Here is a 16,536-nt window from a genome sequence, read left to right on the forward strand (position 1 = left end):
TTTTTCTCGTTCCCTGTCATCTGTAATCTACTGATCTCCAGTCCAGCCAAACAACGCTTCCACTGCCAGTTCTCCTGATTCATTCCTCTCTGGTTATTTTAAAAGGCAGCACTGCTTTTGTTCTTACAACATCCCTCACGGAGGTCCTGGCAGGAGCACTTTTCCTCGGTCTCACATTAAATTTTTCTCTAAGTCCAGGCTCAGGGCAAATGCTCTTTTAGCCACACCCCTTACATGTATTGTGCTTTTCAAAACAAACTTCTCAAATTCCCCAAGTTTTCTGGGAAAGTAAGTATCTTAGGATTCTAAGCAGTGTAACAACCTGTGTAACGGGGGAGATTATAACAAGCAGACAACCCCCACTGAGAGAGTGGAGAAACTCACGCCAGATGGTAGATAAAATCACATCCAAACCTGGTGTGGGAATTACTGTAGAGATGAAAATGCAGGCGATAGTCCTTATTTCCGGTTCTTTGGAGTGAGATTCTAGTTTGTGCTGGGCTTATCTGAACCCCGTCCCTGAGCCCTTTGATATGCTGAGTCACTTGTATAAACCCCAGGAATGGCATGGGGTCCCCCAGGTCTGGCTAGGATCCGCTGACAGCACTCTGTCCAGGGTCAGGTTCCGGAGGTCCTGGAGAAGGGGCAGCTGCGGGAAGGAGGCCTGGAGCATAAAACTCACCTGCTCAGCTGCTACCAGCTCCCTTGGCTGCAGCACTGTGCAGGAAAGGGTTAAGCGAGCAGACCTGGGCTGCTCAAACCCTGCACATTCCCAAGAAAGGCTTGTCTCCCCAGCCTGTCTTCCCAGAAGTCCTTGGCCAGCTTCTGGGAGTTGAGCTCTGAGCCCTAGGACTATTCTGCCTGATAAGTGGGCTTTTGTGAGCCTGGGGCCACATGGCACCAGTGTGATCCGAGGGTTTATGCCAACAGTGTGATTAATGTGGAATACCTGTTTCTGCTCCGGGAGCTGGAGTCTGTCACACGAGTACTGTCTCTACAAAGCCAACCCTCAGTAAGAAGGCTGGAGTCCACGTCTCTGGGACAGGTCCCTGTGGACAACACTGAGTGTGTGCTGTCACACGCATTGCCATGGGAGGACTGGGCATGTCCTGTGACTCCACTGGGAGAGGACACTCGAGAGCGTAAGCTGGATTTTTCCAGGACTTGCCCCCGTGCGTCCTTCCCCTGTGATAAACTGTGACTGTGCCGACACCTGTCTTTCTGACTTCTGTGGCCCCTGTAGTGACTCACTGAGCCCGAGGGTGGTCTTGGGGACCCTCAACATGACGCCAACAAGCTCGTGTGGCTTTGTTAGCACCTTGTGCTCATATGTCATTTGGAGACAATTACTTTGATCAGCGAAGCCTTAGGCCAAGATCTTGTAAAAAGAGTGAAGGAGCAGTTAGGAGGTACTGGCTCACATTCAGCAGCACCAATTCTTTGATTTCATTTCCTCAAACTCTCCTAAAACTGTCCTCTTCTCCCCGTCGACCTGACCTTGGCTGCCAACCGTCCTTATCAGACACCTGTGGCAGCTTCCTGACCCCTTCTCTCCTCCATCCACTCCTCAGTTTGAGGCCAGAGGGAGCCTTTGAACACACATGATGTCACTTTCCTACTTGGAGCGCTTCAGTCCTGTCTTCCTGCCTTTGCCCTAAATCCTTAACAGGCCTCGTCACCTTGGCTTCCACACACCCCCTTGTTCAACAGAACCCCCCCCCACCCCCACCCCCGGCCCCGCTGCCTCATCTACTTCGCAACTGGAATACACACTTCCTGCGTCAGCGTAAAGGTCACTCCTTTCGTGACGCTGCCTCTGATGCCCCACGCAGGGTCAGGTCCCTGACAGATTCTCGTGCGACACCCTTTCCTTTAGCCTCTGCAGCCCACGGCTGTAGCCCTCTGCCTGTGTCTACTTATTACACTTTCCAGGATCATCCGAAGTTTGTCCACTAGAGGGAAAACTCCAGGAGGGAGGGCAGAGACTTTTTCTGCACCACTGTAGCTCTAGCACTTGAATATTAGCCAAAGGGGTGGCTCGTGATAGATGCTCCAGAAATATTGGTCGACTGTTTTGAGTTTGGGAGATGAAGACTCAGGCACTAAGAGCTTTGGAGAGGAAGAGGCAGTCTGTCTAATACCTGATTTGTTATAACACTTTCTGGAATATTTTTTGAAAAACACTCATATCCAGATACAAACTATCCCACAGGGCACATTAATAGAAAATACATTTTCATAGGCTGAAAGGACTGACCAATAATTGAAGGACCAGTAGCTGTAAGAACCCACGGCCAAGGCACGCCACAGTCACAGAGGACGGCAAGGGTACTGCCCACGTACTGTACTGAGTCTCTTCAAAGGGCCTGGTGGCACTGATTCAGAAAGCACTTGTGTTTCCAGGGACACATGCCCTGGAGGAACTGGGGTTATCTGCATATTTTAAGCATATGGTGAGAGCCCATGGCCAGTGCTGAAGGATGGGTATCCATTTTGAAGTTGTGTCTAGGTCCTGGCTTGCCAACTGCCACTAAAAATGATTTCTGTCCTCTCGCTGTCACTGGCATGTTGCCAATGCCTGAGGCTTGGAAGACTGGTCTGGCCCTGCCACACTCAGGCCAGGCCATGGTCTCCTCTGGTCCAGTCTTTTCTCTGACTCAGCTCAAGGATATCCTGTCTGGCCCCTGCCCTCACTTCTGGGACCCCTTAGAGACCCTCTGATCCATCTGCTCTCACCCAGCTGCCATCGCCCTGACAACATCCCTCGGGGGGGGGGGGGGCACTAAGATTTCTCAACTGTGTGCAGGATGTCCATGCAGTTTGCAAATACCTCTCTTAGAAACATCTTCCTTATGTCAAACCAGAAAGCTTTTTCGATTTGGATTGGGAACATTAAAGGATACTCATTCTCAAAAAAACACACATCTGTTCAGACAAATGTCGCACCTTTTAAAAAATATTTTCCCAGAGCGATTCTATGGATTGGAAAAGTGGGCTAGAAAAGTGTTTCCCAGCAAACAGCAGTCACCCACCTATGGACAATGGACATTTTAGAAGGAGAGGAAAAAAAAAAATCACGATTCCAAGGGCAGGGAGAAATCTTGTACATGGGGGGGTGGAACGGGGGAGAGAGAGAAAAAAGAGAGATTTCAGAACAGATTTCTTAGAAAACTTGTGTTTTAGTTATACTGCTGGTTGTCTTGTATTCCTTTACAAACAGAAGGGCAGTTTTCTTCACATTTCGAAGCGTCTATTAACCCCCTGAGCAATTGGAGATGGTGGAACAGAGAGGGGGAGAGAAAAAGAAATGCGTGTCGCTGCACAGAAACCCTGAGTGACCCAGACCTCGGGCTGTACCTGAACGTGACCCTCCCCAGTGGCTTCCCTTCGCCATCTCTCCTGAGGGCTACAGGTACTCTCCCAACCAGAGAAACCTCTGGATCTTGCAAGGCCTCTGATTCCTTCATCCTCTTCTCCTACGTATTTACCTTATGAGCTTCTCAAAGGCTTCCTTTTCTTTCCGCAAGGCAGTGAGATAGCGTTGTTCCTCGGTTGAACCTCCGTATATGAGAAAGTAAACCCTGCAAGTTAAGACAGAACTCTGTCAGGCTGCAAATGCGTCATTTTTAATCCCTGGAAGGAAGAACATGGCGTTTGAAATCAGCAACCTAGAGTGTTCAAATAATAAATATTTGACTGAGGAGAAAAGGTTCCACTAATCACACACTTACTAAAATTAAGCAGCATAAATCCCACCTGTTAAAGGTCTCACTACCACATGGATTTCCTCCCCCCCCTTCTTTCACCAAAAGAAGGGACAGAGTTTAGGTAAGCACTGAAATATAACAAAGAGGGACAGAATAATTCTTCCCTCCTAACTATAAACAAATCAGAAAACACACGATCCTAGCGGCTTCTCTTTTTTTCAGTTTTTTCTTTGCACCTCTGCCAAACAATCGTTTAAAGAGTTGGATAGTAGTTATAAAAGCCAGCTTATGAAAGTTCATGTTAGTGAAAAATAAACAAATGAAATCTATATGACCTTTATCTGCACAAGTAATTTCTCAGTTGCTTTTTATTCACGTCTTCACAGAACCGAGTCATCAACATTTTATACAAACACACGGACACAGAAGACATATGGATTTTATCAGGCGCCTCAAGAAATCATTTGACATATTCTTTTCTTTCAGAAAAGGTCAGCTTTTCTATCTTGTCTGTTGCGAAGGAGCTGAGTTAGGCACTTCGTCTGCCTCTTCTCTTCACCTTCTAGTAGAGGTATTTCCCTTTTTGGCCCTGAATTTTTCTCCCGGCCTTCATCTTCCTAGACTCTATCTCTTTAAGGTGGGCACAGAGAAAAGCCCACTGGCCAACAAGTCCAGAGACCTCAGCTCTCCCGAGAATGTTATTGCATGGCCAAGCGTAGGTCATCACCGATTCTGGGCCTCAGTTTCCCCTTGATGGAGCGAGTGGTTGAACTCCCAGGTCCCTTCTGCCTCTGACATTTATTTGGTTTCTAAACATCACACGATCCTACCCTCAGGCAATGGGGAACTTTGGCGCACACAAGCTATCTACCATGTTGATCAATAGCAAAGTATGAACAATTTATCAGCCTATAATTATTTTACCAGCTTCACCTAATCTCTCCATCCTGCGTGATTTCTGATCCACCTCCTCCATTCATCTCTACTCTGAAAGGGGGCATTAGTCAAACTGCTAGAACAGTTTCTTTTGGCTCTGCTTTTGGTTCAGGCCGAGTTCAGGATATTAATTTTGCTGTTTATTTCCCTCAGATAATTGGAGAACCAGAACACTATATTCTTTGGGAGGCATCATTTTCTCATCTGATATTTCTGTAGATTTTTCATCTGATATTTCTTGAAACTCAAGAAAACTTGGTATTATAATTCCCCCAATACTTTAGTTTTATGTGGCTGTAACGTCTTCAAATTTGTAAGAAAGGCATTTTAGACGGCTGGGATTATTTAGCTGAGTCATAATTACATTACCATTTGGTAGAAGTTAGGATCTTCTAAATTTCCTAGACTTGTTCAGATGCAGCACCCCATCAGCTACAACCCAAGCATAAGGACTACGGCCCAGACCAGCAGAAGCCCAAGGAAGAAGGGCCAGAGCGTTCACCCCCCGCCCCCAGGCTCGATGCTCCACTGCAACGTCCCGCCGCCTTCCCGCGCACCCTTCCCAGACGGATGCGAAAGCCAAATAAGGTTTCATAAACTCAACCAACATCCTAACCCTGTAATGTTCACGATAAGAACCCCGTGCGCAAGCGGCATATCTGTGTTACACCCTAAAGAGCTGGGACGGGGAAGCCGATAACATCACAGTGCCGACTCCCGATAACTTGCCTCAAGGGTCTCCCGGGCCGGGCGGCCCTGTAAATTTCCAGCTGACGCACGAACGTCAGCTCCGCGTCGTACAGAACCACGTATCTCGGCTCCACCTCGTGGAGGACCCGGGTCAGCGCGTAGGGGTCGCTGCAGCCCAGGAGCGGGTGCAGGATGGTCAGGGGGTCTTTCAGGATTCCGTAGGCGGAGTCGGAGGACAGGTTTAAATCAAACTCCTCGTGCTTGATTTCCTGGAAGCAGCTCTCAGGGCTGCTGCTGCCGTCTCCGGGCCGCTCCTCCCCGACGGCCCCCTCCTCCGCCGCCGGCTCGTCAGCTCTTCCCACCATCTGCGTTAACGTCAACCGGGGCTTCTTCTTTCTGAGCGCCCTCTCTTTGGCAGCCGCCCTGTCTTTGTGCCGCAGGTCTTGGGCCCTTTTGCTGGATTTCATGGTTCTCTTCGAGTCGTCCTCCTTCCGGAACTGTATCCACACCGCGTCGTCTTTGCTGTCCTTGTCAAAGGTTTTCCTGTAGAGCCTTAATAAAAAGGCCTCTGCTCCGACAGCCAGGTACTCTCGCAGCTGCGAACACGTCCTGTCGTCACTTGCGCAAATGAGGACTTGTCCTAAAATTAGAAAACGTTACATCGCTATTACCTCACCTGTCGCCCTTCGGCCCCCCTGCCCCTGTGGTCCCTTCCCCCACATGGACAACCCATCTCACCTCTGGGCGCTAAAGATACTTTTACGGTTTGTGTGAAAAGGGTCTCAGATGCTTGTCACACACTTTCACCTCCCTGGCAGGATTACCTAAATCTTTTGAGTAAAGTTGAAGCCAGAAATATTTAGTCTTAGGAAAGTATAGCTGTGGTATAATGGAGGCTTTGAAGAAGCTCTTTTTAATTAATAATTTTTTAGAGGATCTTACATACCAAAATAAATTCCAAATGGATTACAAAGGCAAATGTTAAAAATCCAATCATAAAAAGATGCCTATTTTCCATCTCTCCAGATAAGGATGATTTTCCAGGCTTAAAAACGATGGAAGAAATCTCAGAGAAGATTGTTATCTATACTCTAAGATAGATTCTATGAGCATAAAAAAACTATGCATTAAAAAAAGCTTAAAAAAAAAAAAAGGGAGTTACTGTCGTAGCACAGCAGAAGCGAATCCAGCTAGGAACCATGACGTTGTGGGTTTGATCCCTGGCCTTGCTCAGTGGGTTAAAGATCTGGCGTTGCTGTGAGCTGTGGTGTAGGTCGCAGACATGGCTGGGATCTTGCGTTGCTGTGGCTCTGGTGTAGGCCGGCAGTTGTAGCCCCGATTTGACCCCTAGCCTGGGAACCTCCATATGCCTCATGTGTGGCCCTAAAAAGACAAAAGATAAAATGAAATAAAATAAAAAATAAAAAAATAAAAAAGCTAAACACAAAAAACAACTTTATGCAAAACTATGATAATCTTAATATCTTTAATACATAAAGAGCTGATACTGAGGACATAGCCTAAACCAGCAGAGGAAACTAAGACAAGTCACAAAAGGAAATGCATTTGAGAAAACACTGAGCTCATCAAACATTAAAATTTAAAACAAGATAATGTTTCTCCAATCAAATTACTGAAATTGTTATATATATGTAGACACAAACATATACAGAGTCTCTAGTCACTGTCAGCTACATGAAAAAGAAAGAAGCTCTTATATACAAAAGCAATGACGATGGATTAAAAACCTTCTATAAATTAATGTGGTAATATGTCTCAAGAACTTTAAAAATGTCAGGATCATCGACTCATTAATTCTATACCCAGAAATTATATCAACACTGTAACTTTAATGATGGAAACAGAAAATACATGAAAGAAAACCAGGAAGGAAATATGCCGATGTTAACGATGGCTACTAGAGTAATGGTTCCCCCTTCTCCTTTTTCTTTCCCCGTTTTCTAAGTGGATGTGCATGACTTTGGGTCTTAAGTCACTGCACCATAAGGTCTGGGATAATATCAGAGTCACATAATTACTCACATAAGGATTGTGTGCCTGCCTTTGTTGCTTTATGAATTCAAAGTCTCAAAGGTATTTTTTAAGATCTAGTTTTAATTTCTATCTCATTTTACTTTTAAGATTTAGTTCAGGTTTAGTCTACTGTGCTAATCTCCTAGTATACTCATGTTTGAAAAGAGTAGCCCTAAAACTTGGAATTCTTTTAGGTCAACGTCACTCCATAGAAGAGGTAAGGTTTTTTTTGGGGGAAAGCACTTGCTGAGAACCCAAAACATAAGCCCATTAGCTTTCTACCTGGGAGTTCCAGAGGGAAAGCCTGGTGAACATATATGTGGAGATGAGCTGTATCTTTAAATAGAAGTCCTGAGAACGTGATCAGTTAAAAAAAAACAAAACCAAAAAACCTACTTTCATGAATATACAATGATGTGACCTGGAAATAAACCACATCCAATGAACATAAAAGAGGTTGTCACTAGATTTCAGTGGTCATGTGGCATTGACTCTTCTACATTTTATAAACAAAGTAACAATATGAGTTATTTTTTAAGAGCTAATCAAAAAAGCCTCACTTGCTAGATTTTGAAGGCAAACTTCACTGTGTCCTTTTTACCCACCTGGACCACCAAGGGCTTCACTCTCCTTATTCTCTGCCTCAATTTCTTTCAATACTTCGGTCAGTGCTTCCCATTTTGGGTTGCTTTCTAGGACCAGTTCCTTTTTTGTGTCTGTGTAGAAATAAAAGATAACCTCATTCTATGTGCTAAAATGTATCCATAAAGTATTCCAAAGGCTTTTTTTTTTTTTTTGTCTTTTTGCCATTTCTTGGGCCGCTCCCAAGGCATATGGAGGTTCCCAGGCTAGGGGTCGAATCAGAGCTGTAGCTGCCAGCCTACGCCAGAGCCACAGCAACATGGGGTCAGAGATGCGTCTGCGACCTACACCACAGCTCACGGCAATGCCGGATCGTTAACCCACTGAGCAAGGGCAGGGATCAAACCCACAACCTCATGGTTCCTAGTCGGATTCGTTAACCACTGCGCCACGACGGAAACTCCGCCAAAGGCTTTTAAAACAATATATAACACAGACATCACTCCTAGAGGAAGCCCGTTCCTCTGAACATTCGTCACAATGCTCCACAGATAGAACCTGTGTCCGAGAGGAAGGTCTCCTTATGGACACTTCAAACCCACATTAACACAGGCTCTGACAGGAGGGGATATGCATGGTCGCTAATAAGAGGTGATTATGTCTTAGTTGTCAGCTGCGACCTTATATATACACTGCTACACAAAATAAAGGAATCGGTACCGAATAAATAGTATTTATTATTTCTAAGAACCCCATGTTTTTCACAATCCTTAACATGGGATACGAGCAGACGACAATAAAACTTCTATTTCTATAAGTACTCAAACATATTAATGATGTAGTTAAGTTTTGAAATAGACCTTTGAATTAGGCAGGACGTGAGCATTAACGCTATCCCATGCCTTAAAAAAAATGCTATTTATTATACCTACTAGATGAATATGAGACAAATCCAGTATTTGCCTCACTTTGGTATTTACGTTCCCTAAAAGCTGGAAGGGATATTAAAATGTCCCACTGAGTTAAGGATCCGGCATTGCCGGGAGCTGCAGTGTAGGTCACAGACAGGGCTCAGATCCTGTGTGGCTGTGGCTGTAGCTGTGGCACAGGATGGCGGCTACAGCTCTGACTGGACCCCTGGCCTGGGAACCTCCATAAGCCATGGGTGTGGCCCTAAAAAGACAAAAAGACCCCCCCCCCCAAAAAAAACCCACAAAAAAAGTTCCACTGAGACTTTAAGTACCCAAACAGTAATTACTCTGAAGTTAAAAAAAAACACACAACAGGAATTCCCATCGTGGCTCAGCGGTTAATGAACCCAACTAGTATCCAAGAGGACGCGAGTTGGATCCCTGGCCTTGCTCAGTGGGTTAAGGATCTGGTGTTGCCATGAGCTGTGGTGTAGGTCATAGACATGGCCTGGATCCTGCGTTGCTGTGGCTATGGTGTAGGCTGGCAGCTACAGCTCTGATTTGCCTCCATATGCCTCGGGTACAGCCCTAAAAAGACAAAAGACAAAATAAAAACCCCCAAAAAACAAAAACACACAACAATCTATAATTCTTAAGTAGCAGTAAGAATACTCTTAACTGACATTTAACATTTGTTGCTTGGAATCCCCTGGCAATGGCTCCATATGGACTACTTTGAACACACTCTGAACATACATTACACACGTCACATATAACATAGAATTAATATGCAGTCACATTTTTCACTTGGCCGAAGGAGATTTAAAATTATACTCTAACTTGATAAGCATTTCCACACCAATTACTTAAATAAAAGACACGTCTGAAGACTTAAGCATACGAGATACCTTGCTCTTCTTTAATCTCTATTTCTTCAGGCATTTTGCCTTTTTTACTCATTTTGTTATCTGGAACGTGATAAACCCTTGCTCGAGCATTTACAAACATTGAGGTGCTGGAGTCAAGAAACAGCCAACCTAATGTAAAAAGTTAAAAAAAAAAAAAAAAAGCCTTGAATTTATGGTTAATTTCGGAGACTCTTTGAGGGTCACGTGACCTGTGTACACAACCAGTTACCCTCCTGCTCATCTCCCTACCACATCGTCTCCCTTACCATGGCCTCTGTCACTGTTTAGTTTTTAAAGTACAGCCTATAGATCCTCGGGGGTCCCCAAGATGTGTTTAGGAGGGCCTGTGACCTCAAAGCCATTCCCATAGTAATACTGATTCCTCATTGACTTTTCCCCACAGTGTTGCCATTTCCTGTGATGGTTCAGAAGCCTCCGTGAGTAACACGGCTGGTGCCTGAACTCAAGGGGAAGGCAGTGAACGCAAGTGTACTGGCCATCAACATATTCTTCGGGGCTCTGCATGTGTAGTTTGTATTCGAGAATGTCCCCAGTGAAGCAGGAAAAAATATTAACTGTATTAAATCTTGGCCCCAGCAGCCCCTGGACCACACTTTAAACATCACTGATGTAGCAAGACAGTGAGAAAGGTCACAGTAGCGGGGGAAGGATGTGACTGGTAAAGAAACAGGACGGTGGATGGCTGCCTACAAATTTCCTCTTCTCATTCTTCAGCACTTGAGCTGATGAAACTCCAAATTCCCTTGCTGTTTGGGGAAAATGAATTTTAAGTTCATAACAACGAAACTTTTAGAACACAACCTATTTCTAAGTTAGGGACTGCCTGTAATAGACCCAGCTTCTTCTAGAAATAAAATTGCCTGGAATGGATATGAATATGTATTATTATACAGAACAGAAGTTAAGTAGGTGGAAACATTAGCTATCAATAAAACCTACACCCTTATGCTATGAACTTAAACGTAAGTTGAAATCTTAGTATATCATGTAGTTGAATATGGCACGCCCCACACCTGATCCTCCAACAAAATCTGGTACTTTATTCAAATCAGCTCCTAGGATAATATTAGTATTTTTATCTCTCACCTGAATTCTGACCAAATGCCTTCTCTGTTGCTCTCAGAGATTCCAAAAGATTAAGAAATGTGACACAATCATATTGAGAGAGATATTGTAGCAGAGTTCGTAATATCTTCAAATCCTGAACTAAGGATTTAGTCTTGGCTCCAAGCTGATGCCACAAAGGATCCAGATAATGGCGAATTGTCTAAAACAAGAATAAAATTTAGTATTGCTAAAGTATGTTCAATATAGCTCTTACTACAAATTATACTTTCAACACACATTATCCCTTATATACCTAAAAATGGCTAAAATGGTAAATCTTATGATGTATATTTTACCACAATAATTTAAAAAAAATCCCAAACATTATCTCCCAAGGAAATGGATAGAAAATTTAAGTTCATAAGATTCTAATAATAATGTTTATTTTTTCAAATATAAAGCAGCATGTCATCACCAGAATCTTTATGATCAGATAGAGTCAACTCATAATTACCCACACTTAGATTATTAGGAGAAAAAAGGCCTGATAGACATTACATAATCAATTATTTGCTTTTGTGAAGAATCAGAGCAAGTAGCTGAGACACATTCAATTTCTGCCAAGGTTGGCTGTGCCCCTATCCTGGATGGACAGTGGTGAGAGATCCAGTTGAATGAGGAAGCAGAGGACATAAACTAGAGATACTTCATGGTATCAAATTAGCAGTGGTATCAAGTAACAGTGGACCTAAACTTGTTGGCATAGAAGATTCGTTTATTTATTTATTTTTTAAAGTGTGATTTATGGATGGGAAGATATTCCAACTAAATCTGAATACCTTATAAGATCCTAAAAAGTAGCCTAAGTGCGGGAGGGCTTTATGTATTTACTATGTAAGTATCTACATATCCACGGTTATGTATTATGTGCATTTCCTTTGCAAGCTAATTCTGTAACTAAAAAGGTGATACGATACGTGGAGCATAATACGGAAGCAATTTACTACCTGGCATCGTATCTAATACATACTGAGCAGGGGTAAAATGTGGCTGATCATATACGCTACTGTCCAAACCAGGACTCTTATGACAATGAAATCATACTTTTAATAATTACGCCATGACAACAGGCAGTTAGTGCGACTGTGCTAGATAAATGGGGACATAGAACTCACCTGTAGATTATTTTACGTACAGTCATCTAAATGCTTCTTTTGTAAAATCATTTACAGAAGTTAATTTTCTTGAAAGATGCAAATTATGTCTATATTTTGTTTTGGCTACTAAAAGGATACCTAAGACAATACTTTGACTTTTACCAGCCAGGGGGTGATAAACAGAAATTTCGTGCAAAACATATGGGTTATATTTTGTTTTTTCTAGGGACACATAAATTCTATTAAAAGAATGTTAGAGTGTGTGTGTTTTTTTTTTTTTTGGTATACCATGCACTAAATTATAGTAAAATTTTACAGAGGAACAAAACACATGAAGTTACTTTTATGTATCATGATTTCATAGCAAAATGACGTTTTGGAAGAGTCAGAAAAATGAGGCCTTACATTTTTCCTTTTTAAAAATCACTATGCATTACTTGCAGTGACAAAAAGATGGATTCAGAGTCTGAAAGACAGGAACTTGTTCTACCAACATACAAAAAACGAAACAGAACAAAAAAACGCTGCTTGGAATTTTTTAAAAGTCAGCATTCTCTGGATCCACCATTCCACATTAATGTGTCTGTATTAACATTACTCTATGATGAAAAAAATTAGTTAGAATAAAAATTCCTTGAACTAACGTCTTACCATTTTCTCAATTCAGAATGTAATTTTAAGACAGAGCAAGTTTCACATTCCTCAGTAATCAAACTCATCCAAATTATTTTTATTCCAAATAAGAGAGCATAAATTTTGAAGCATTCTTACGTAAACTCTTCTACCTGTAGATACCCAAATGTTGTCATTTCAGAGCAAAAGGTTATTTATTGTCCTTTTACACAGCCTTAAGAGATAATCACTGTACAACAACAAAAATCACAGTTCTGCTTATATGCCAATCAATGTATTCTACTAAACTTACTTTTCAGTCAACCAAAGAAGCTATACTTTAAATCACTCAAATTTAATTTTAAAAATAGCAAATTTCTATTAAGAACAGTGTAAATAGTAAAATAACCTGTGTCCTTTAAAACTACAACATAACAAATTGTGCTAAAAAAGGAAAAGAAATAGAGTACCTTGTCAAAAGGTTTTCCAATAGCATTTTCTAAAGATAAATCTTCGACTTCAAGTGATGGGTTGTGGCATTTTAGTTCCTTTAGACATGCATTTAAAATGTCCAGGATAGCAGTCTGTATAGCAAGCATGGCTGGTGTCATAGAAACATGAATTTCTACCACTTCAGGTTTATGCTGTTCTAAAAACGAGTTTACTGATACATGGAACCTAAAGAGACAAACATTTTTCAAATATTTTCTAGAGTTGCAAGAGCTATGTGTTTCTGGTCTCAGTTTAATACTCTAATAGCTTTTTGTAAATGCAATTGGGAAACAAAATGGAAAGCAAAATGACAATGTTTTCAGGAATACTTGTAACTTCTACGAATGGAAGTATTATTCAAATAAGGCAGGGTCAGCAAATTACCTTCTGGGCCAAACCCAGTGGCTGTTTCTATAAATAGTCTTACTGGCACACAGCCAGGCTCACTGTTTATACATTGTCTGTGGACACTTTCACACTGTCAGAGCAGAGTTGAGTAACTATGACAGGTGTATGGCCTGCATAGCCTAAAATATTTACTATCTGGCTCTTTACAGAAAAGCATGACAAAACCTGAAATAAGGTATAATCAAAAAAGGAAAGGGGAATTCCTGTCATGGCTCAGTGGTAATGAACCCGACTAGAATCCATGAAGATGTGGGTTTGATCTCTGGCCTCGCCTAGTGGGTTAAGGATCTGGCATTGCCCTGAGCTGTGATATAGATCACAGACTTGGCTCAGATCTCGTGCTGATGTGGCTGTGGTGTAGGCTGGCAGCTGCAGCTCTGATTCGACCCCTGGCCTGGGAATGTCCATATGCCACAAGTGTGACCCTAAAAGGACAAAAGAAAAAAAAAAGGAAAAACACCACAACAATTACTCTCAAATACAGTATAACCAAAACACATATTAGCCCAGGTTGTGAAATGTTTGAAAATTGCAAGGTTGTTTTTCCTAGAAATTTACATAAATTCTTCAAAATCTTGGTGCTTCATTTCCCTGGTGGGTAATTTTCAAAGTGGAAGCTGGAGGCTTAGCCAGTAAATCTTTAGTTCACCTAAAGTTGTTGTATGTGTGAACTTTTAGATCCCTGGGAGGAGTGGGGTGGGGGTGGGGGTGGGGGTGGGGTCACTATATGTACAAGTGGCTGCTAAAGGCTACCAGAAAAGTAACTATCGAATTTCTCTCTCCTTGTAACAGAATCACAAATGTGGTGGCCATACATTTATATTTGGAGGTACTTGTTATGAACCTGACTAGCATATATCAAGTGCAGGTAAATTTTACATTAGAGCGCAAAATTAAGTCACAGCAGGTTCCCTTGTAGGAGTTTGTCACATAGTGCTACTTGCCTTGGCCACAGATACAGCTTCTTCACGAAAAGATTTCTCATCACTCTTTCCACGTGACAAAAGCCAGTGTCAAAGGCAATGGCGTTGTCTGTGAAAGCTTTAATAAAACCACGTTTGTTTTTCTGTCGAAAGAGGCGCAAGATGAAGGCTTCTTGGCAAGATTCGATGATTCTGTGAGCTCTGTACACCAAAATGCCTGGGGGGGAATTATAATTTATTTATTTATTTATTTATTTATATTTTATAATGTTTTTATTTTTTCCATTTAAAATCATAATTTAAAACACAGAAGAGACATGTCCTTCTCACGCTCGCTTTCATTGATTCATGGTACTTCTCCTGAATGCCTACTTGAGCATGGGCAAGTTCCATTCGAGGCCGGGACCTGGCCATGAACAGAACACGCAAAATTGTCCTGTGCAGTACAACAAACAATATAAGTAAAATACTTAGTAGGTTATAAGGTGGTAAGTGCTAAGAAGAAAAAAAATGAATCAGAGGAGGGAGTATGTGTGAGGGGTAGTTTGTAATTTCAGTTTTTATTTATCTTAGTTGTATAAGTGTGCAGTATAAATTCACAATTTTTACAAGTTCTATTCCATTTACAGTTATTATAAGCATCTGCTCTATTCTCCATGTTGTACAGTATTTCCTTATAGCTTATTCTCTACCTAGTAGATTTTATCTCTTAGTCCCCTACCCATATTGCCCCTCCCCCTCCCCTCTGGTAACCACCAATCTGTGAGTCTACTTCTTTTTTTGTTATATTCTCTATTTATTTATTTATTTAGGGTTTGCAATTTTACTTATTTATTTAATTTTTTGGCTGCACTCATGGCATGCATAAGTTCCTGGGCCAGGGATCGAACCTATGCCACAGCAGTGACAAAGTTGGAGCCTTAACTTGCTGAGCCACGAGGGAACCCCTCCAGGGTTTGCAATTTTATTTTTTTTATTTTTAAAAAATTTTTTTTGGTCTTTTTGCTATTTCTTGGGCTGCTCCCGCGGCATATGGAGGTTCCCAGGCTAGGGGTTGAATCGGAGCTGCAGCCACCAGCCTATGCCAGAGCCACAGCAACGCGGGATCCGAGCCGTGTCTGCAACCTACACCCCGGCTCATGGCAACGCCGGATCCTTAACCCACTGAGCAAGGGCAGGGACCGAACCCACAACCTCATGGTTCCTAGTCGGATTCGTTAACCACTGCGCCACGACGGGAACTCCAGGGTTTGCAATTTTAGATAGGGTGGCCTTACTAAGGTCTTGGGTGAGTAAAGGCTGGATGGAGATGAGAAGGTGAGCCTGGCACCCTTGGTGGGCCAAGGGAGTTCCAGGCCAAGGAGGAAGGCCCTGGGGTGGGGCGTGTCTGCACTGGTGGAGGGAGAATTTCTGAAAGCTAAGTGGGCCACTCATTCTTTCACATGTGAATCAGATGTGAACTATGCAAAATAGCTGCCTTTCAGAAGACGAGGCTACATCTGCATCACCTATCAGAATTCAACTGTCAGAATCAGAGTCTATTTGATTGAGGGAAATTAGTCCTTTTGAAATAAAAATTTTTAATGAACATGCTTAAAACATCTGCTCTTTGGGGTGGATGTGATAAAGACCCCTCTAAATTGCAAAAACATGAACAATTACACGTGTCTCTACTTATAAAATGAGACTGCTGGATCAGGTGAGCTCTCATATGCATACTTTATACACACACACATGCGCGCGCATGTGTACGTGCCATTGTGGTGCAATGTGATTTGTGGAAAATTAGCGACAGACATGAGATGACATAAGGTGCATAGACGTCATTTATGGATCAAGAACTCAGCTCTTGTATGGGAATTCTCAGTCTTTTAGAGCTAAACTAAGCCAGTTACCACATACATATTTACTATAAATGCACTTGCATGTTTCTGCTCCTATTCTCATCACTCTTAGGACCCAGAAAATAACACCAATGGTAATTCATGTCTCCTTCCAGTAGTTCAATAGACTCAATTCAGATTCTACTACTTTGATGTTTAAATTTTAGATCCAGGTGGAGGGAGCTAAAATTTATCCTAGCAAAGCAAAGCAAATTTTTTTTTTGC

General features: G+C 42.4%; 1 protein-coding gene across 1 annotated transcript in view; it reads right to left on the minus strand.

Moving 5' to 3' along the window:
* ERCC4 (ERCC excision repair 4, endonuclease catalytic subunit) overlaps positions 1 to 16,536 on the minus strand; it is a 40,770-nt gene that overhangs the window by 10,568 nt on the left and 13,666 nt on the right. The window contains 7 exon segments of the mRNA XM_047780468.1: positions 3,489 to 3,581; positions 5,373 to 5,973; positions 7,973 to 8,083; positions 9,769 to 9,897; positions 10,876 to 11,056; positions 13,076 to 13,283; positions 14,450 to 14,645. Of these exon segments, the coding sequence (XP_047636424.1) occupies positions 3,489 to 3,581; positions 5,373 to 5,973; positions 7,973 to 8,083; positions 9,769 to 9,897; positions 10,876 to 11,056; positions 13,076 to 13,283; positions 14,450 to 14,645 (1,519 nt within the window).

The sequence above is a fragment of the Phacochoerus africanus genome, chromosome 5, assembly GCF_016906955.1.
Source record: "Phacochoerus africanus isolate WHEZ1 chromosome 5, ROS_Pafr_v1, whole genome shotgun sequence".
Lineage (NCBI taxonomy): Eukaryota > Metazoa > Chordata > Mammalia > Artiodactyla > Suidae > Phacochoerus > Phacochoerus africanus.